This window comes from Phocoena phocoena, chromosome 15 (assembly GCF_963924675.1).
Source record: "Phocoena phocoena chromosome 15, mPhoPho1.1, whole genome shotgun sequence".
Classification (NCBI taxonomy): domain Eukaryota; kingdom Metazoa; phylum Chordata; class Mammalia; order Artiodactyla; family Phocoenidae; genus Phocoena; species Phocoena phocoena.
Genome location: NC_089233.1, coordinates 19,952,473 through 19,974,115, shown reverse-complemented (window position 1 = coordinate 19,974,115; position 21,643 = coordinate 19,952,473). Strand labels below are relative to the sequence as shown.

Here is a 21,643-nt window from a genome sequence, read left to right as displayed (position 1 = left end):
TAAGTGAGAAATAGATCATCGATTGCTAGGAGCTGAGGGAGGGGGCAGTTTGTAACTAGGAAGCGGCAGCACAAGGGTTTTTTTCTGGAATGACAGAATTGTTCTGTATCCTGGTAGTGTGGTGGTTACATGAATCTATACATGTGTCAAAATTCAGAAAACTATACACCAAAATAAAAAAGTCAGTATTACTGTATGCTGTATTTAATTTAAAAAATTAAATGCCATAGGCAGAAAATAAACAGATAAAAGATAAAGAGAGGAAAGGAGGGTGGGAGGGAGGGAGGAAGAGAGAGAGACACTGAGAGCAGGGGAGGACAGAAGGTAAGGCAATAGCCTGAGATGAAAGAGGAGCTGGCTCAGGGGAAGGTGTGAGCAAGAAGGAGCTCATGTTACGATAATAAAAAGTAATGTAAAAAATAAAGTAAATTAAAATGCGTAGAAACAGTAAATAGAGGAATGCCAACTGCAGAAAATATTATCAGTAATATGGAAACAAGCTTAAGGAGTACTTCCAGGTGGCAGGGAAAAGGGACAAAGAAATGACTACAATCATGAAAAAAAAAAAAAAAGATGTAGAGGACAAACAGCATTGATCCACAGGTAAATGGAATCAGATGTTCCTGGAGAAAAGACCAGCTAAATGGAAAAACACCTATATTGAGAGTAGAGTTCCAGACAAACAAATAATAAACTGCATAAAAAGAATTTTTTAAGAATGAAACATAAAATCCAAGACCAAAAAATAGTCATGAGTCTCAAGTAACACAGGGTCAAAATACATAAAAGCAAAAACTGCTAGAAGTGAAAGGAGAAATTTATAGAAATACCATCACAGGAGGGTTTTAAAACATACTTTGTCAGTCTTTGACAGATAAAACAGATAAAAAAATATGGATATAGATAACTTAACTAATATAATTAAAGTGAGTGTCCAGTACCTCTATCTTGAAGCCTGAACCCTTCCATAAGAGAAACACCTTTTTCCCTACTATGCACAAAATTGGTGATATGTTAGCTTGCAATGCAAACCTTATGAAATTCTTCACAAAATGCCCCAGAAATGGCTCAGCCCACATTTTCTGATGAAAACATAATAGAACTAGAAATTCATGACACAAACATAATACAGAAGGTCCTCAGATGAACAAGATGGAGCGGGAATCAGGTGCGAGCCTTAAAATGATGAGGTCTTGAAATTGCTTCTGTCGAGAATGAGATGGGGGGTTGACTGGGCATACCCAGTAGGGTTGACAGGTGGTGTGGAGGGCCAAGGTGTGGTTGGAGATCCTGAGTGGGTCATGCATCAAGCCCCCACTTTCTCCAGGGGCACTCTCTAAGCCATATATCACTGATGGTCTGAGGTATGCAGACAGGATGTTGTTGAAAAGACAAAATATTTAAGCCTGTGGCCAGAAGTGATTGGAGGGCTTTCCATATTGGTAGGGTTAGGAAAAAAGTAATAACTCAGGCGCACACTGATGGACCGGAGGAAAGGAAAGAGTTGAGGGATCTGAGGGTTTGATGAGGTTTAAAAAAAAATTGGTGTAAAGGGAGCAGGGGATTAAAAGGATAAAAGGTTATTGGGGAGTTCAGAGGAAGAGCCATTCCAGGTGGCTGGATTGGGATGGAGAGGAAGCCATAATATAAGAAGAAGGAAGGGATCTATCTCATTTGGCTTCAGATCATCTATCATTCTCTGACTACCTCCTCTAGGTTCATTTATATGAAAATCACATTGGAGAGATGCTCTTTTAACCTTGAAATGGATCTTAATAGTTATATAATTTGATCTAAATTCTCTCAAAGGAGAAAGGAAATCAACGTTTGTTGAACCTCTGCCACGTGCTTTACACTATACTTCAACACCATTATCCTCTATAATTAGGGGAACCATATAATTTATTGTCCAAACTGGACTCTCTTGAGAGTAAAAGGACAACAGATAGAGACTGAGGCTGCTCTGGGTAAACTGGCATGGATGGCCATCCTATAATTATCACACATCCCTTTGAGTTGTATGTGACTTCATCAGCGTTTCGAAGACAGGGGAACTCAGGCTCAGAGAAGTCTTTTTACTTAAGGGCACCCAGTTAGTGAGAGTAAAGGCAGAGGCAGGATTCAGACCTGAAGGTGTGTGTGACTCCAGAGTCTCTAACTATTGCTAATTTGGGTCCTGATTCACCTGCATTAGCTCCCCCATCATCGTTTCACTTGCCTTGGCTTGACAGACTGTCTTCCAGACAGACACTGTGACGGTCCCAGCTGGAAGTCTGTCTCAACACAAATAAATGGATGTGTGATAACTGTACCATTGCCAGCAGTGACGGGAAGCCAGCTGCTCTAGGAGCCTTTGGCCATGATGTGCCTGGGATGCCGTAGATGCTGCATGTGGGCTGCCCAGAGACCCCAGGTTTGCTTACTTTGTAATCAGATTCCATCAGATGAGGCCAGGGATGGCCAGTTAAGATGACTGGAAGGGGATTCTGATGGATCCATGGCTCCCAAAAGCTGTAGCATCAGAGAACCTTGAGGTTAGAAGAAGTAATAAGTGAACAGGAATCAAAAGGATGCGGATCTAGGAGTAGAGGGCTGAAGAAGCTTGCAACTTAAGAAGGTGTAGCAGGGCAGTGTGGAGGGATTTGGGGTTAACCAAAGGTCCAGTGAACTGTCATCCATCTGGAGGTCACTGGAATGGAACGAGGGAGATGCAGAGCAGGAGTGCTAGAATAGGTGGATGGTTATGAAATTTTTCACCTGTTTAGTCTCTTTCCTCCAACCCTGCTTTGATTCTGGGATATGTGCTGGGGGCATCCAGCTGATCTTAAAGAGGTCATTCTGGGTCTGTGCATTGTTCACCAAGGGCTCAGGGATTGAAACCATGATCTTTGCAGACCTAGTTGCTCTAAAAAGTCTCTGGGGAACAGGGTGCAGGTCTCTGAAGGCCAGAACAATGGATTCTTGGAGGCTGTAGATGCACCACAACTGAATTGTTTTTTAAACTAAGTTTTAATAACACAGTTAATATAAGAATGCATTCTCTTTGTAATAAATTCAGAATATGACAGTTAAGGCTGACGTCTCTTTTGCCCACAGCCCCCAAACCAGATTCCTTTACCTCTTCCACAGATGTAACCGTTACTTCAAGCCAATTTTCGGTTTATCCTTCCAGACTCTTTTCTATATATTTACATTCATATATGACCTTGTAGAAAATTTATTTTATTATACTTGTCTCTTGACGATTTGGAGGGCCTTGTTTATTAAAACTTTTTATTTTGACATAATCTCAAAGTTACAGAAAAGTTGCAAGAACAGCACAAGGACTATGTATGCTGTTCACCTGATTTGATTTACCACTTGTTCATGTCTTGCTACATTTGGTTCATCATTCTCTCTGTTAAATATTTTTATGTGTGTGTGTGTATATATATATATATATATATATATATATATATTTTTTTTTTTTTTTTTTTTTTGCGGTACGCGGGCTCTCAGTGCTGTGGCCTCTCCCGTTGCAGAGCACAGGCTCTGGACGCGCAGGCTCAGCAGCCATGTCTCATGGGCCCAGCCGCTCCGCGGCATGTGGGATCTTCCCGGACCGGGACACGAACCCCTGTCCCCTGCATCGGCAGGTGGACTGTCAACCACTGCGCCACCAGGGAAGCCCTGTGTGTGTATATTTTTTCCCAGCCATCTGAGAATAGGTTGGAGTCATGGTTCTCATTTGCCCCTAAATACATCAGTGTGTATTTCCCAAGAACAAGGACATTCTCTTGCATATGTACACTTATCCAACTCAGGAAATGTAACACTGACCCAATGCTATTATCTAATTCACAGTCCCGATCCAGAGTTCATCAGCTGAACCACTGATGTCCTCAGACCTTTTTCTTAAATAAAGAAGCATTATACTGTAATTGTCTATCTTCATCTTGCTATTTTCTTCAACATGTTAGTGCATGTAGATAGCCCGGTGTTACTGACATGTACCTCGTATTTCACAGTGTGAATATGCTGTAGATTATTTACCCCTTCCCCTGTTGATGGGCACTCAGATTATTTCCTACTTTTTGTCGTTGCCAACATCCTCAAACATAACTTAATGTTGGTGTGTGTTGCTTTGAATAACTGTTCTGAGGACTTGTAGTGAGGACAAATGAGGACTCGTGATGTTGAAGAAAGGACCTTCAAAAGGAGTTAATAAAGAGAAGCTCCTGGTTCACACAGTGTAGGATAATGGCTATAAAGCAACACAGTTATTCAGACTTTCCAATAGTTGGTTCAAAAAAAAAGACTAGGAAAGTTCTTGGTGAAGAACGATTCTTAGGAAAATAGTTAACAGTAGTGCTATCTTTTATGGATTCAGCACCGTGTTAGGTAACTGGCACCAGAATGCAGAGGCCTCATTTGCTCTGAAGGCCCTTTGATGGAAACAGCCAGATCTTACCCCCCAGCCAGCTTCACTTCCAAGGCAAGCAATGTTCTCTTGATTGGGACACTTTTCTCCTGTGCACTTAGCAGACTTCCACCAGGGGGGAAGGTTGCTATTTCTGCTTTGTGTGAAGCATTTTGTACCATCTGGGCTGGCTGAATTTCAACAAAGATAGTAAAGAAACATTTATCAAGAAAAATCAAAGTCAGTCTCGCCAAGTGTGGTCTAGAGAGATTTGCTTTCTCGATACATATGCAGCTCTCTTGCTGCTGGGAAACATGACTGTACTTTGAAAAGCTTCAGGAGGGACAGGCCTTTGGATCTTAGCCTGCAGCTACTGTCAACTGCTCATGATACAGTGGCTCTAGGAGCCAGAGCTCTTGGAGATATGAACAGTCCCAGAATCAATTCTGTTCCGTACCTTTCCACAGAAATTTTTGGCCCCTTTGGTAGAGGAGAGACCCAAAAGGACAGAAGTAGAAGAAAGGGTTCTATAAGGGTTGGGGGAAAGATGGAGTCATGCCTCAGTTAGGAATGTTTGGTTCAGGGGAAGTAGATGCCCAGGGAGAGGTCATTCTTAAACCATTAGTTATGAGATTGGCTCAAGAATACAACATACACTTGTCCTGCAAAGAGCACTCTGAAAGAGCTGTGAGCTTGCAAATTTAAATAGAGGAATGCCCTGGTGATTGTCCTGTGGTGTCAGTTCATAAGACAGGGGACGGAGCGTGGTCTTTGAAGAAAGACGCTGTTTCCACTTGCATATGTGTTGCCAATCAACCAGACAGACAAGTTTCTTGCACTTCAGAGCATCTCAAACCATGTTTTTATGCAGCTCCCTAGAGTGATAGATGTGTCATTCCAAGATCCCAGCCTAGAAACTGGCACATGCTGTTTTCCTTGGAAGGCTCAATAAATGAAAGTAACAGTTGGAGATTGTATTCCATGGGGGAAATGCATGGGGATATTAAGAAATTATATCATCTAGGAAAGTTTTACCTAATGTGTGCTCTGTGGGCTAGCAGCATCAGCATCACCTGGGAACTTGATAGAGAAACAAATGAGCAGGTGTCACTCCAGACTTACTGAATCAGAATCTGTCGGTGGGAATACGTGTCTCACAGGTCCTCTAGGTGACCCTTATCCACGCTGAGGGTTGAGGAGCATTCCTCTAGAAGAGTTCAAATGGAAAAGCCGGATGCATTATTCTCAAGAAGGAAAACCACAAGTGGTTCTGTTTAATATCAGTCTGTCTGGAAATGGTTAAGTCTTCATAATAAAAATAGACAAATGTGGCACAAGGGGCACTGCATATGAATTTTAAGAACAGTGAAATAGCAATAATATAGCTAGCATTTATTGACTATTCCCTAGGTGCCAGGTTCTGTGCTAAACATGTATATTCCTTGTCTGACTGTACTCTTATAATAACCCAATGAGGTATGTATTATCTCCATTTCACTGATCAAGAATTTGAGGTTTAAAAATGTGAAATACCTGCTAGGCAAGATGCAGACCCTGGCACCTTATAGACCTGTATCCACTACACTATATGACCTGGCTACTGTCTCATTAGAAATCAACTGTACTTTGAATAAATTTGATTTTATATATCCCTTGGGGACAAGATCAACATCTTATGTTGGCGCCCCTGTCACCAGTACCTAGCAGAATGCCTAACACATTAGGGACCTGCTTATTTATTTATTTATTTTTTAAAATAAGATGTTGGGGGTAGGAGTTTATTAATTAATTAATTAATTTTTGCTGTGTTGCGTCTTCGATTCTGTGCAAGGGCTATCTCTAGTTGTGGCAAGCGGGGGCCACTCTTCATCGCGGTGCGCGGGTCTCTCACTATCGCGGCCTCTCCTGTTGCGGAGCGCAGGCTCAGTAGTTATGGCTCACGGGCCCAGCCACTCTGCGGCATGTGGGATCCTCCCAGACTAGGGCTCGAACCTGTGTCCCCTGCATTAGCAGGCAGATTCTCAACCACTGCGCCACCAGGGAAGCCCCAGGGACCTGCTTATTGAGCTTAACCAAATCAAAGAGGAAAAATTCTTGCTTTTGGTGCAAAAATGAGATACAACTTGCAAGCTGAGGTGGAACATGAATTCAACCTGTGGATAAATGGAAGAAAGGGCCATGTACTAGAGTGCAGAACAGTGTCAATGCAGAATAAGTTACAACTTGCGTCCCGGGGTCCCTTGTCACTCCTCAGACAGTCCACCCAGCCCTTTCCTCATTTCATTTATTCAGTCTCAACCCTTTACTAGCTATATGATCTTAGGCAAGTGAGCCTCCCCTGACTCCCATCCCTAGCAGTGGTTAGCTGCTTGCATGTAGGAAAATAAAGGGAAAATATTTGAATTTAACTAAGGCTGTGTTTGTCAGATAAAATGGAAAGAAAGAGGAGTAAGGGAGTTGACAGTAATTTCAGGGACTGATTATAATGCACCCAAAACTCTAAACTGGGGGTGAATGGAGTAAAGGCAAGAGAGAATGGGAAGAAAGAGAAAATATATTGTGCTCAATAGACTGGTGATGAAAGGCCTGTAGCAGTGGGGTACTAGAGTTAATGAACTGGAAAATGGGAAGTGGCATAAGATCGTGGGTACATGAAACTGAGTTTAAGAAAGTAGTGTAGGGCTTCCCTGGTGGCGCAGTGGTTGAGAGTCCGCCTGCCGATGTAGGGGACACGGGTTCGTGCCCCGGTCTGGGAAGATCCCACATGCCGTGGAGCGGCTGGGCCCTTGAGCCATGGCTGCTGAGCCTGCGCATCCGGAGCCTGTGCTCTGCAACGGGAGAGGCCACAACAGTGAGAGGCCCGTGTACCACACACACAAAAAAAGAAAGTAGTGTAATTGCTGGATGATAAGCACCAGGTAGGAGGTGATGGGGGCGGAAGCAAAGGCTGCAGGGAATGGGGGATACTTTACCCCTGCATTTCTGTTTCTGTTATCTTATTACACTTATGAAATACTTAGAAAAGATGTTGAATGATAGCTGTGGTAATGGGTATCTTTGTCTTATTCCTGACTTTAATGGGATTGCATTTATCATTAACTTTGGTGTCTATTATTTCAGATATCCTTTATCCCGTGAAGAAAATTTCCTGTTATTTCTAGCTAATTGCAGTGATCCTATGGTTTTCTCCTTTGACCTATAAATATGATGAATATTTTAATAATACATTTCTAAGGTTGAACCATCTTTGCATTCCTGCTAGGAGTCATTATCTATTAGCCTTCTAGCAGACAGTCTGATTGAGTCTGCTAATACATTCCTTCCCTTGGCTGCCTGCATTACTGGTTTTGAACTGACTCCTAATTAACTTCTTCCCATTTCTCCAGGTTGATGTCTTATTCTACCTTATCCTCCCTATTCCCAGTTGCATCTGCACTGCTGACCTCTGCTTCCTTTCCCCTCTCTAAGCCTCCTTTACCCAGAGCGTTGTTGGTTGAGGGTGGAGCCTAATGGTAATGCTGCTCTTTTTCTCTCTGTGGGCTGTCTGGGTACTGGTTATGGGTGCTACATGGAAAATAGTTGCACTTTGGTTTAGAGGGCAACTCTTTGTCTTTTAGCTTTTTCCTTTTGAATTCAGGTAAAATGCACATAAGATAACATTAACCATTTTAAAGTGTACAATTCAGTGGCAGTTAGTACATGAGCAGTGTTGTGCAACCATCATTTCTATCTAGTTCCAAGGAATTCTGTCACCTGTGAAGGAAACCCCATAACCATTAGGTAGTAGCTCCCCATTCCACCTCCCACCAGCTCCTGGCAGCCACTAGTCTGCTGTCTCTTTGGATTTACCTGTTCTGGGTGTTTTCTATAAATGGAATCATAGAATATGTGACCTTTTGTGTCAGAGTATACACATGTTCATAGCAGCACTATTCACAATAGCCAAAAGGTGGGAATGGCCCAAATATTGATCAACTGTTGAATGGATAAACAAAATTTGATATGTCCATACAAGCGGGTATTATCCAGTCATAAATGAAGTACAGTGTGTTTGAACCTTGAAAGCATTATGCTAGATGGAAGAAGCCAATCTTGTAGACTTTTTGGAAAATAAAATTAGAGAACTTACAGTTAATCTAGGGGACAGAGTGGGGAGAGCTGTATGAAAGTCAGAAATCAATTTTAACCCAATATAGAGCAGAGTCTACATCTTTTCAGTTTATCTCACTTTGTACGCTTCTTAGCTGTTGATGTTAATAAATGAAAATTCCCGTTAAGTAAGTGTGATGCCAATGATCTTTTCACAGGTTCTACAACCATCAGTAGCTGGTGCTTAAATATTCTGGGGCTATTAATGCTAAAACTGCTTTTTCTGTTTTTAGTAAGAGATGCTAAAAACCTTGTACCTATGGACCCTAATGGCTTGTCAGATCCTTACGTGAAACTGAAACTGATTCCTGATCCCAAGAGTGAGAGCAAGCAGAAGACCAAAACCATCAAGTGCTCCCTCAACCCCGAGTGGAACGAGACATTTAGATTGTAAGTTAAAATCATTGCAGCCCAGCCTGGGTGGTGCAGGTTGGGTTGTGTGGGCCACCTGAGGTTGGGGAGGTCCTCTCCCAGCTTCTCTTTCCTTCGCTCCTTCCCTGCCTCCCTCCTTCCTTCCTTCCTTCCTTTCCTTCCTCCCTCCATCTGCATTTTTGCATTGCAAGCCAAGTAAAAATTGGAATTTTTTTTTTATACACTGCTGAGAATGTCTCTGGTGTGGGAGAGTGGGTGGGATGGAAAATAGTGTGATGTGTTGCTAGGTGAAGGCAAATTGTGGGAGAAGCTCTGGGTCTTGGCAAACATGGGACATAACCCATAGGGTGTGGGGATGACCTCTCTAGGGCTGGGTGCGTGAATAATGCTGGGCCTGTAGCTTGCCGGGAGCTCTCTGCCAGCTGCCATGGAGGATTTTACGTGGCTAGTGCTCCAAGAATGTGGGTTCACTTCTTGATGCATCTGGGCCAGCAAATATGACATATATCAGCCGATATTTATTGAGCATGTACTATGTATAACGAGCACTGAATTAAGTGATCTAGCTTCGTTGGTCATTTCATCCCCATTTTACCAGCGGGGCTTAAAGAGATTAAAGCACAGGCCAATGTCCCACAACAAATGGAGCAGGATTCAGCGACAGACAGTCTGACTTCAAGGGCCATGGGCCAAAAGCATGATTCCTTGTGGTGCCTCGTTCCTTCTTTCCCCTCTCAGGGCAAAACTGGGGGCCTATCTCCGCCTCAGTCAAGGACATGCCCTAGAACAATCTCCCCTAGACTGGCACCATCAAGACTCTTTCCTTCATACATTTCCTCAGCCTCATCCTCAACCCGCATGTGTGCAAACACTCACACAATTATATGATTGACATCTATAGTTCTTACAGTGACTGTGTCAGTAGGATTTCCTGAACATCATGGATCCTATTAGGACATAAGGCAGCAGAAGTAGTTAGAACTGTCCCTGTCAGAGCTGGCCTAGGCCCTCCACCTGTTTAAACCGCTGTAAAACAGGAAAAGCTCTACCTCCCTGGGGAGCTTGCCTGGGATGGAAGCTGAATATGTTTCTTACAACAGCTTGTAATCCTTAAAAATTCCTACCTTCAGGCTTTGTCCTCTTGTACATTTCATCTGCTTGAGAAATCACCATAACCTCCACTGACTTCTCTTTTTTTTCTCCTTGCAGCCAGCTGAAAGAGTCGGACAAAGACAGAAGACTGTCTGTAGAGATTTGGGATTGGGATCTGACCAGCAGGAATGACTTCATGGGATCTTTGTCGTTTGGGATTTCTGAACTGCAGAAAGCTGGTGTTGATGGCTGGTAAGGGAAATTTCACTTTGAAAGCAACAGTACAGGTTGGTCCATCAAAATGTGGGAGCAAGTATGTTTCCCTTTTTCTCCTAAATGTGAAAGACTAAAGCAGAATCACAAAGGGAAAGCTGGTAGATTGGCTCTGCCTCATAGATGGTTTTATTTAGTCCTCATGCAAAAAAAAAGAAAAAAAGAAAAGAATTAGTTGCCAATATTTTCAAAATCAGGACATTTCCCATAAAAATCTGGACCTAGAGGGCAAAAATGAGGACAGTTGAATAGTTAATATCCTCTTTAGACAGGATGTGGATTTTCTATTTGCCACGGTCCTCACCAGTCCCTGTTGTTTTACAGCTGCCCCACTTTACACAATTATATGGCTTGACAGGCCCCATGGGCACTAAAAGGGCTCTCACGCTTTACCCAGAAGATACGTGTAATCCACTGTCAGATTCTGACCCCTTAAGAAGATGCTTCTTCATTGGGACTGCTTACCAAGCCTGGTCACAAAAGTGCTGGAAGGTTGCTGTCATAGCCAGCTGCAAAATCTCCTTTGTTCTGACATTTTTGCTTTATTCCCTTCTAATGGCAAAAAATCCTTCCCCAATATTCCCATCAGAGAGGCTGGATAAGTCCTCTTTGGCAACTGTTTCCTTCCCAGTTATCTGAGTAAAGGAGTCAGAAGAGATGGCCCACCTTGGCACTAGAACTTTGAGAGAAGTAGTCATTAGGGGTGCTCCTATCTCTTTAAGAGAAATTGTCTCATTTCTGAATGGTCCCTGCTCAGGGCTTTTTCAGTTACAAGTGAAAGACAATCAAAATCAAACTGGTTTAGCAAGAAAGAGAATGGATCACTGGGCCCTCACATCCTTTCCATCGTCTTCCTTACAACTTCCTTGTCTCTCCTCCACATTTATTGTAGGCTTTTATTCAAATATATATTGAGTATCCACTCCGTTCTAGTCACTAGAGGTACAAAATAGTAGAAGATAGTGTTTGATGCTGATGAATGCTATAGAGAAAAGTAAGCAAGAAACAGGGGTAGGGACTGCCAGGGGACGGTGACATTCTGGTTTAATAACGTGCTCAGGAAGGGACTCTCTGAAGAGGTGACATACAGCCAAGACCTGATGGGGGTGAGGGAATGGACCGTGTGAAGATATAGGGAGAAACTGTCGCACACAGAGAAAATTAACCTGTCCACTTTGGTTGCAGAATTGTAGGGACCTCTTGCCTAGTCGATCCTTTTCCAAGCTTCCATGTTCAGTCTTTCCAAGTCCTCTGGCTTTGTGTAAAAAGTGACATGTTGTTGGATTTTAAAAAAAAAAGAAAGAAAAGAAAAAAGAAAACGTTATTCTGAAAGTGTTTTCCTCTTTTCCATACGGAAGTGTTTTAACACGTTTGGTCTTAATTTCTCCATTTTTGTCATGGTGTTTCTGTTTCTAAAGGTTTTATTTTTTTCCTTTGCTATTTCATTCTTTTTTTTTCTGCAGCTGAACAGATTATCCTAAAGCATTGTTACCTTAAAGTCATATTTCTTTAAGCTTTCTTTTGTTATTACTAATAGTCATGTTTTGGTCTTATCACACACAAAAAATAACAAAAGCTTTGGAATCAGACTTCGTGGCTTAGAATTTCTGTCCTACCACTTCCTAGCTGTGTACCCCTGGGCAAGTTCCTTTGCCTTTCTGTGCCTTCTTTCCTCATTCGGAGATAATAGTGGTAATTAAGTCATAGGATTGTTGTGACATTAAATTAGTTAATATAAGAGAAGTGCCCAGTGTCTGGTAAATAGTAGGCACTCAGTAAGTGTTAGTCATTATTATTAATTGAATAATTATTAGAAAAATATAAATAAGCAAACAAAATATTATCGGGATCCCATTGCCCAGAGATAATCACTATTGACCATTTTTAGAGTTTTTTTCTCTGTGTGTGTGTATGAAACAAAAATGAAAACTTACTGTCCATACTGTTTGGCAGTGTGCATTTTTCACCTAACAATACATTATGAACCCTTTTCCCTATCATTCAGTAATCTTAGGCAACATCATTTTTAGTAGCTTCATATAGTCCATTCTTATAGATCAGCCTCAATTTACATATTTACATATTCTTATTATAAGATATGCAATGCTTACCTATATAAATAATTCTACAGTAAACATACTTATAGTGAAACCTTTGGGCATGGCTTTAATCATTTCCTAATAAATTCCTAAGCCTGGAATCAATGGCTTTGAGACCATATGCATTATTCAAGTATTTGCCATAATGTTCTGTAATTTTTTTCAGTCAATTTACATCCTCACCAATGCTGTGTGAGACTTTTCATTTCACTCACACTTGTCAACATCTGGTATTATAAATTTCAAAGATGATGCAAAGGCTATACATATTTTGTTACTAATTATACATATTTACATAATATACATAATATGATACACGTTTTTATATATACTTTTCTTATTTTATAATATAAATATTTATTATTATTATACATACATTTGTTACTAATTATGTTGAATGCTTTCATTTGTATATTGCCTTTTTTTTGTATTTATAAGTGACTATTTCCAGTGTTTTGCCTATCATTTTCTTATTAATTTAGAAGAACTTTTTTTTTTTTTGCGGTACGTGGGCCTCTCACTGTTGTGGCCTCTCCCATTGCGGAGCACAGGCTCCGGACGCGCAGGCTCAGCGGCCATGGCTCACGGGCCCAGCCGCTCTGCAGCATGTGGGATCTTCCCGGACCGGGGCGTGAACCCGTGTCCCCTGCATCAGCAGGTGGACTCTCAACTACTGCACCACCAGGGAAGCCCTAGAAAAACTTTTTATGTAAGAAGGATAATACTATATCTTTGCTGAAATGTATGTTGCAATATTCCCCTCTTTGATGTTGTAGGTTAATTCTGGTAATATGCATTTTTTTCTTAGTGGTATATAAAGCATTCCATTCAACTCTGATTAATATAATAAATATCAACCCAACTGCCAGAAAAAGTTCTCTAGTTTATCCACTGATTCACTAGTTGTTTTCTGAATTATCCATCCTAGTGTTTACTGTCTCCTATGGATTTTAAAATTTACTAATTATATTTTTCTTCTGAAAGTAGTCTTTCCTAAGCTCAGATTGTTGCCGCTTCATAGATGCATCAACCTCTTGGATCTCATTGAAAATATGAGTTGGATATTTTCTGGAATTTTCTCTCTTTTGGCACCAGTTCTATTTCATGGGAATCTGATTCCTCATTGTTTCTCTTTATTTTAATGAGTTTTCCACATGCCCTCCTTATAGAAGGGTGAACACAGAAATGTTGAGTGTCCCTGTTCTAATCTTTCACATCCAGATGAAGGGAGAAAGGAGCCTTTTGTATTTTTTGGAGTTCTTCTTTGTTGGATCGAGGGTCCTGGTCCTGTAGATGTTTGGGAGAGGGCTACGGCTGGAGTCAGCTGCATGGCAGGCAGCCCTACTGCCCCATGGAGGGGCATCTTCCCCCTGTTGGTTTTGTGCATCTCAAAGTCGGAAGGGGTTCCTGCTCTTCTTTTCTAATGGGCACAATTGTCCGTATTTGGAGGCCATAGTGACAGCATACTGGCCACAGCAATCGTGAGGTGGTGGTGCCGTGCTCTAACCAATGCCCCAGGTGCTGACGTGTCCTGTACTTGCTGAATATGGTTCGGAATTTTTGACCCTCGTCCAGTCCCTGCTGGTCTGTTCCAGGGTTGTTAGTGGGGTCCTGTTGAGGTTCCCACTGGCTGATCACAGCTGGTCAATCCTCTTTGATGTGTATTTTCCAAAGTATGGGGCCCCAAATGGCTTAGGTAGTACATGGTTGGGGCATCAGCCATATTGAATTGTATCCTGACAAAGCTATTCTTTTTTTTTTTTTTAAATTTAGTTTACTTACTTATTTATTTATTTATTTATTGGCCGCGCCATGCAGCATGCAGGATCTTAGTTCCCCGAGGGATCAAACCTGTGTCTCCTGCATTGGGAACATGGAGTCTTAACCACCGGACTGCCAGGGAAGTCCCAAAACTATTCTTTTGTTGGTGTTGCTTCAGTTCTTGAGTTTACTGCAGAGAAAGTCTCAGAGGGCGCTGGTGTATCCTTAATGCTCTTTAACCCTTGCTGCTTGCTGCTCCCCCATTTTAATAAAAGGGGCAGGTATTAGTCTCAGAGCCTTTGGTAAGCAACACCATCTACTTGGCTTTGAGTAGCTTTGATTTGCGTATGCTTCATTTTTTACAGATACATACTTTCTGCTTGTAACAAGTGTTGTTGGCTTTCTTTACAAAGAAGAGATATAAAGTGTCTTTTTAAAGTGAAGTTATTATTTGAAAAGACAATTTAATGAAAAACATTGTCAAAAATAACATCCAGATATAGCAAAATCCACAAAGCTGGAGGAATTTTGCCAAACACTGCTCCGTGCTCTCTTACTAATACTTTAATTTGCAGAACTTCCTGGAAGTCCCTGCTGTGTGTATAACACCCTTCTTGATTCCCAGCAAAGATACAGATGTTCTCTTACTTTTGTATTTATTTAGGTAATTTCTTTGGCAGTTTGGAAGATGAGCACTGAATATTAAATGTGGAGGTGTCCAGGCTCAAATTGTCATCTCTGCTTTGAGTCACCTATCTCTCTATTTTTAGAAGCTTGCCTAGGAAGATTTGTGAATGGAGAAAAAAAATTGTGATGAAAATTGTAAATTCTGGTTAGAAAGTCTCTGGGGGTGAGGAGTTTTGGGTTCTTTTCCCCCCTGCTGACTCCAGTGCCTTGGGAGTGTCCCTTTTCCTTCCTCACACTCATCTCAGTCTGACTAGATGGAAACATCTTTGTGGTCTAGAAACAAACTGAAACCATCTTGTTTATTATAGTAATATTAATATCAGTAACAATGATGATGATACCTTTTATTGAACACTTGCTAAATGCCAGGCACCAGGCTTATCATTTTACATGCATCATCATATCTCAGCTTCACAGTCATCCTATGAAAAAGACTTTTATTCCTATTTATTGATGAGAAAAATCGAGGCTCAGAGGGCCTACCTAGCTTCAGTTATCCAAAGAGGCAAGGGAAGAGGTGAGATTTGGACCCAGGCATAGTTTGACTCCAGGGCTTGTGTACTTTCTCAGGAGCCTGACTACCGAGCACTTTGGGAAGGTTTCTGCATAGAAAAACGGCGTCAGTGAGACAAGTCCAGAGTCATCCAAGTGCTGGGATGGCCGGGTGGCAGCATGTGAAAGGGGATAGAAATGCTGGGACAGCGTGATAGGAATACGTTGACGGTGGGAGATCCTCAACATTCTTTCAGAATCAGAAAGCACATAATGGACCAAAAAAGTAGGTAGAAACACTGAATGATATAATCAAGAAAATTATGTGTGTCTGTGTGTGTTTAGAGAGACAGAGAACCTTGCGTCCTATAAACCCATTTTTTTCTGATGTGTTTCTGATGGTTATAAAAATATATAGTGTCCCTGGCTACACACACACACACACACACACACACACACACACACACACACACCCTAAAACAAAAAACCCTCAACACATGTTTTTGTTTTTGTTTTTTTAACATTTTTATTGGAGTATAATCGCTTTACAATGGTGTGTTAGTTTCTGCTTTACAACAAAATGAATCAGTTATATGTATGCATATGTTCCCATATCTCTTCCCTCTTGCGTCTCCCTCCCTCCCACCCTCCCTATCCCACCCCTCCAGGCGGTCACAAAGCACTGAGCTGATCTCCCTGTGCTATGCGGCTGCTTCCCACTAGCTCTTTACCTTACGTTTGGTAGTCAACACATGTTTTTAAAGCAGAGCTTTCTATAGACTTCCCTCCCTTATCCTAATCAACAAAATTATATTAAGTAGAGTCATGGAATTTGTCTTTCCTTTGCTCCCTTTAGGTTTAAGTTACTTAGCCAGGAAGAAGGCGAGTACTTCAACGTACCTGTGCCACCGGAAGGCAGTGAGGGCAATGAGGAACTGCGGCAGAAATTTGAGGTGAGATGTCTTTCTTTTGGCATCAGTGGGAACCGGTTGAGTCTGCCTCTGTGCTGTTTTTCTTGTTTATGATGTGGTTTCTACCAAGGCCTTTCCTGACCCTGTGCCTTTGCGATGTGGTTCTGCTTTCCAGAAAACTCCTATTTATCCTTCAAGACCCCAGTTAAACGTCCCCTGCCTTGTAAAGTCATTCTGCCTGCCTGTCCTCATTCAGATTTAGACTTTTCCTTGAGAGTCTTCATTCACTACCCAGGTCATTTTGATGGTGGCTTGGACAGGGATGTTAGTAATGATGAATGAAAGCAGTGGACAGGGTAGAGATATCTTGGAAGCTTAGTCAAGTAGGCTTGCTGAGGGATAGAATCTGGATTTGGATCTGTCGGCAGGATGGTGCTGTATTAACAAATGGAATTGATAGTGCTGGTGACTCTGTGAAATACCCATGGATGCATTTCCCGAAGATTAAGAGCCCTTGGCTCTGACCTTGGGCCATAGCGCTGGTCTGCTTCTACCCCAGATAAGCCCCTTCCCTTCTGTGGAGCCAAATAGACTCCATACATGAGACTAGTAGGTATGTAGGACATCCCAGTTTTACAAAGAAAACGTTTTGGGGAAAATGGGTTTGAGTCCCTTCATTATATGTGTATTGAGTGATTTTAAAGTAGTTTCATAAGGGAAAACACATTATTTTGTTCACAGAAACTTACTATACTGAGTCTGATGGGAAATCATCAATTCTAGATAAGCAATGATGGCCTACTGACTCTGAAAAATGTATAAAATAGCTAAAATGAAATAGGTTACTGACATTGTTATTCATCAAGTAATCACACAGGCAAATAGAAGCAAAATATGACGAGGTGAAGTTCTGTGAAAGAGAGGCCCATGGCGCTTTGAGAAGATACAAGAGGGAAATGTAACCTTGTCTGAGAGGACAGGGAAGGAGTCATTGAGGAAACAATAGGGAAGTTAACCAAGTAAAGAGGGGAAAAGAGCACTCCATTCAGAAAGGCGAACAGGTGCAAAGGCCCTGTGGTAGGGAGTTATATAGCAACTCTGTGACACTGAAAGAAGGCCAGCGTCGGTAGAGAAGAGAGAGCAAAGGGTGAGTTCACGGTGTGGCTGGGAGGTGGGTGGGGTCAGAGTAGAAGGACTGCTGACTCTAGCAAGGGTTTTGGCATTTATTCCAAGAACCATCTTAGTGTCCCCTCAACTTGATAGGACTCATACTTGTGTACTGACCCTTGTCTTGAGCCTGTGCCCTCCGTAAAACCTGGTGACGGTTCTGACCCAGTGGGACTTCCCTTCATGGAAACAAGTGGAATAAACATGCTAGCCTTGGACCTAACAGTCATTCTCCAGTGTACTTGATCACTGAGGTTCATCCTTATAGAGCAGCTCGCTCAAGCCCAAACGAGTTGATGAAAGAACTTTCCCTCCCAGGAGAGCCGAGACTTGGACAGTGATAACGTTTTAGGACAGGAGGGCAGGCCTTCCAGAGAACGCTTTTCTTCTCCTTCCTTCAGCTTTCTGATGGAGTGGTGTCCGTTTGCTGCCAAGTTAAAAATGTCCTCTTGTGGGTGAAAAAAACAAGACCAGTGTTTTCTTGTATAAAATGAAGTCTCAGTTTTGCAAAATGATTTCTTCTGTCTTAGGGCAGCCAGGGTGACATTTCAGAACAACTAGGAAAACATTTCCTACATGAATAGAGCATTTGTCTGGGCCAGTTACTGGCTTGAAGGAAAGGACTGTTTTATCTGCGTGCAACAAAATGTGTCCTGTATTTCCCGCAAGAGCCTGCAAATGCTTGCTTATGCCTGAGTGGTAATTGCTCCACACCATAGTTTGTTGATTAAAAAAATGTTTCCAAGAGACCGAAAATTGTTCACAGACACATAGAGGAATTTCAGTTGACCTTGGACGTGAGAAATGTAATCCCTGTGCAATAACCAATTAGCCCCCAGAATGACTCAGAAATTACTTTCAAGCCTCTTATCTGGAGAAATTCTGAGTGACAGTAAAATCGAGCTGCAGCAATTGGGGTAATAGAATTTCACGGTAGGGTGAGCTTGGTGAAGTTACCACACATGGTATGCTTCAGAACATTGGAGGAGGCTCTGTTTGGGGACTTTTGTCTGGCTGTGGCCTTGCCGATGGGCCAGGGAAGGGCAGACTCCATTTTGCTTGGTTCAGAATGGGTCTTCTGACAAGCTTAGAATTTTTTAATTTAATAAAGTGCTTACTATGTGCCATTTATTGTTTTAAGTGCTTTAGAAATATTAAGGCATTTAATTCAGTCCTTACAACCACCATGACTGGTCAGTACCTTTATCATCCCCCTTTATCTTTTACAGATGAGGAAACTGAGGCCCAGAGAGGTTAAGCAACTTTCTAATATCCCTCAGCTGGTCATTGTCTAACTTTGAGTTTCCCCAGAAACAGACTATAAGGATTCAAGTGCAGGTGGTTTCTTTGGGAGGCGAGCTCAAGAAGCATCGAGAGCAGTGGGAAAGTGAGGCAGGGAAAGGAAGGGAGCTGGAAAAGTGTCTCTGATCAGCAAGTTACCACTGTGGGCAGCTGGGGTTTAATCCTGCCTGGGATTAACCGGGCCGCAGCGTTTGCAGTCAAGGGACAGGCAGCTGAAGTATTATCCACGAGCTCCCCTCCCATCACTGGCTGAAGGCTGCTTCCAGGGGTATTAACCTGCCAGCACTTTCACCTTGGCCTGCTTGTGGGCTGTGCCTGCTCCTGCAACCAGGAAAGGAGCCTGCAGGCAGAGTCACAGGTGGAAGCGGCAAGCAGCCCCAGGTATAGAGAGGAGAGGGCCCAGGGGTCTTGGCTGGATACCTGGAGCCACACGCGTGCCGCGTAGCCTATTCTGTTCAGGTGGTTCGAGAGCCAGCCTGCCTGGATTGGAATCCCAGCTCTGTCCCTTCCTTGCTGGGTGCTGAAGGCAGGTGACTTTATTTCTCTGAGCTTTTGATTCCCCACCTGTAGGTATCATGGCTCTTCTGACCTCCCATGGTTATGTGAAGAGTGAGTGAGATAGCATTTAAACCAGTGTCTGGCATGTCATGTCATTCAGATGTCAGATGGTTGGAGGAAGGAGAAGGAGAAGAAAAGCCCTCTCCCTGCCTCACCACCCCCCGGAATAAATAAAGCTCAGGATCTGCTCCTTCGGTCTTTGGAAGGGTTGCTTGGGGGTTGGGGAGCATCTACGTGGACCGCTAGCCTACAGAGGTGTCTCCCGCCACTGCTGGGTATGGGAGTGCCGTTGGAGCTCCTTGTAGGGGTGGAGGTTAGTTTAAGCCAAGAAAGGCATTCCTCATCTGAGATGGGGCCCTGGAGCCAGGCAGCTGGGACGCCTTCACTCTCCTGTAGTGCAGTCTGGGAACAGGCAGGGCTCTTTGCTCAGAAGCGTGTCTCTTTGCTTTATCTTTGAGCACCAAGTCCTAGGGCTCTAAATTACAGACATGAAAAGGCAACCATTAGTGTATTCCTGTTTCTGAAGCCGTATCCAACGCAGCAAGATAGAGGATCATTTAAATTTGGGCCTCAATTTAAAAATGTTTGTTCTTTGATGGAGGACCTGCTAGGCACGAGGCCGCTGGGAGACATGGGATGTTCGGAGGAACACAGGACAGGGTTCTTATCCCAAATGTTTTTAGAACTGAGAAGGTAACAAGAAGGGGGAAAAGCTTAGCGTGAGACAGCAGGGTGTGGTGGTGATGACGGTCAACTGGAGACCCCATGTCCCGTCTAAACGCCCCATCCTTATGGATGGGGCCCAGTTTTGCCAGATCTGCTTCTTTAGAAGAAGCCGGGATTTGGGTTTTTGTAGGAACATCTCCTGATTTTTAACAGATCTCAACTAATTTAAATATTAGTGCAGACCAGACCGATAACGCTATTAGACTTCTGATCTACCATCTAGAGGCTGAGATAACATTCTGTCTTAGTTCAGACTCTTATAACAAAAATACCATAGACTGGATGGCTTAAACAACATTTATTTCTCACAGTTCTGGAGGCTGGAAAGTCTAGGATCAAGGTGCCGGCAGAATCGTTGTCTGGTGAGGGGCTGCTTCCTGCTTCATGGCCCTCTTTTTGTTTTGTTTTGTTTTGGCCACGCCCAGAGCATATGGGATCTTAGTTCCCTGACCAGGGATAGACGCCCCCTGTAGTGGAAGCTTGGAGTCCTAACCAATGGACCGCCAGGGAAGTCCCCATGGCCCTCTTCTTACTATGTCCTCACGTGGCAGAAGGGGCAAGGGGAGTCTTCTGGGGTCCCTTCTATAAGGGCACTAATCCTACCCATGAGGACTCTACCCTCGTGACCTAATCTCTTCCACAGGCCCCACCTCCTAATACCATCACGTTTGAGGGTTAGGATGTCAACATATGAACTTTCAGGAGACACAGACATTCTCGGTCTATAGCATGTAACTGTGAGAAGAGTCAAACAAGCAAATTGAGATGGAGTGTGGAATTCAGAGGAGAGAAGGTTGCTTGAAGGACTGAGGAATCAAGCTGATGGACACTTGCTGCTCCTTGAAGAACAGGGAAAAATTTTTCCTCTAAGCAGTCAGATGGAGAAATGGGGACATGTGTGCTCCTCACTCATGCTCCACTGGCAGGGGTGCTGGGACCTGCAGGTGGATAGAAGCAAACCTCAGGGCTGGAACGGAGCCTGGGGACCAGGGACAGTCAGGATGTGGATCTTCACAGGCTGGAGATTGGACTGTGTGTATCGGGTGGGTCCTGAGTTGGGACTCAGAGAAGGTGGGAGACAGAATAATAAAGCAGGGATGGTGGGAGGGAGGGAGGGATATGTTTAGATTGGGATAGCCTGGGAAAATCTCTGGGGGCTGGAGGGTGAGAATTTGGGATTATGGGAGGACATGGCCCTGAAAAAGCAATGCAACTTCTCTTTGAGGCTCTTTTCTTGTTTGCAATTTGGTTTTAACTACCCCTCTAGGCTTTAACCCCCAAATCTGTCTCCAGTTTTTGGTGGGGTTTTTTTATGATTTTTTTGGGGGCTGCATCGGGTCTTTGTTGTTGCATGCAGGCTTTCTCTAGTTGCGGCGAGCAGGGGCTACTCTTTGTTGCGGTGCACGGACTTCTCATTGTGGTTGCTTCTCTTCTTGCAGAGCATAGTCTCTAGGCGTGCAGGCTTCAGTAGTTGCAGCACGCGGGTTCAGTAGTTGCGGTGCATGGGCTCTAGGGTGTGCGGACTTCAGTAGTTTGGCTTGCAGGCTCTAGAGTGCAGGCTCAGTAGTTGTGGTGCACAGGCTTAGGTGCTCCACGGCATGTGGGATCTTCCCGGACCAGGGCTCAAACCCGTGTCTCCTGCATTGGCAGGCGGA

At 43.2% G+C, this 21,643-nt stretch overlaps 1 protein-coding gene across 2 annotated transcripts in view; it reads left to right on the top strand.

The window, feature by feature from the left end:
* The window catches only part of PRKCB (protein kinase C beta), a 313,357-nt gene that overhangs the window by 208,469 nt on the left and 83,245 nt on the right, over window positions 1-21,643 (top strand). For both annotated transcript variants that reach the window (XM_065892367.1, XM_065892365.1), the window contains exons 6-8: window positions 8,782-8,938; window positions 10,130-10,264; window positions 16,181-16,277. In XM_065892367.1, coding sequence (XP_065748439.1) covers window positions 8,782-8,938; window positions 10,130-10,264; window positions 16,181-16,277 — 389 coding nt within the window. The remainder of the gene's footprint in view (window positions 1-8,781; window positions 8,939-10,129; window positions 10,265-16,180; window positions 16,278-21,643) is intronic.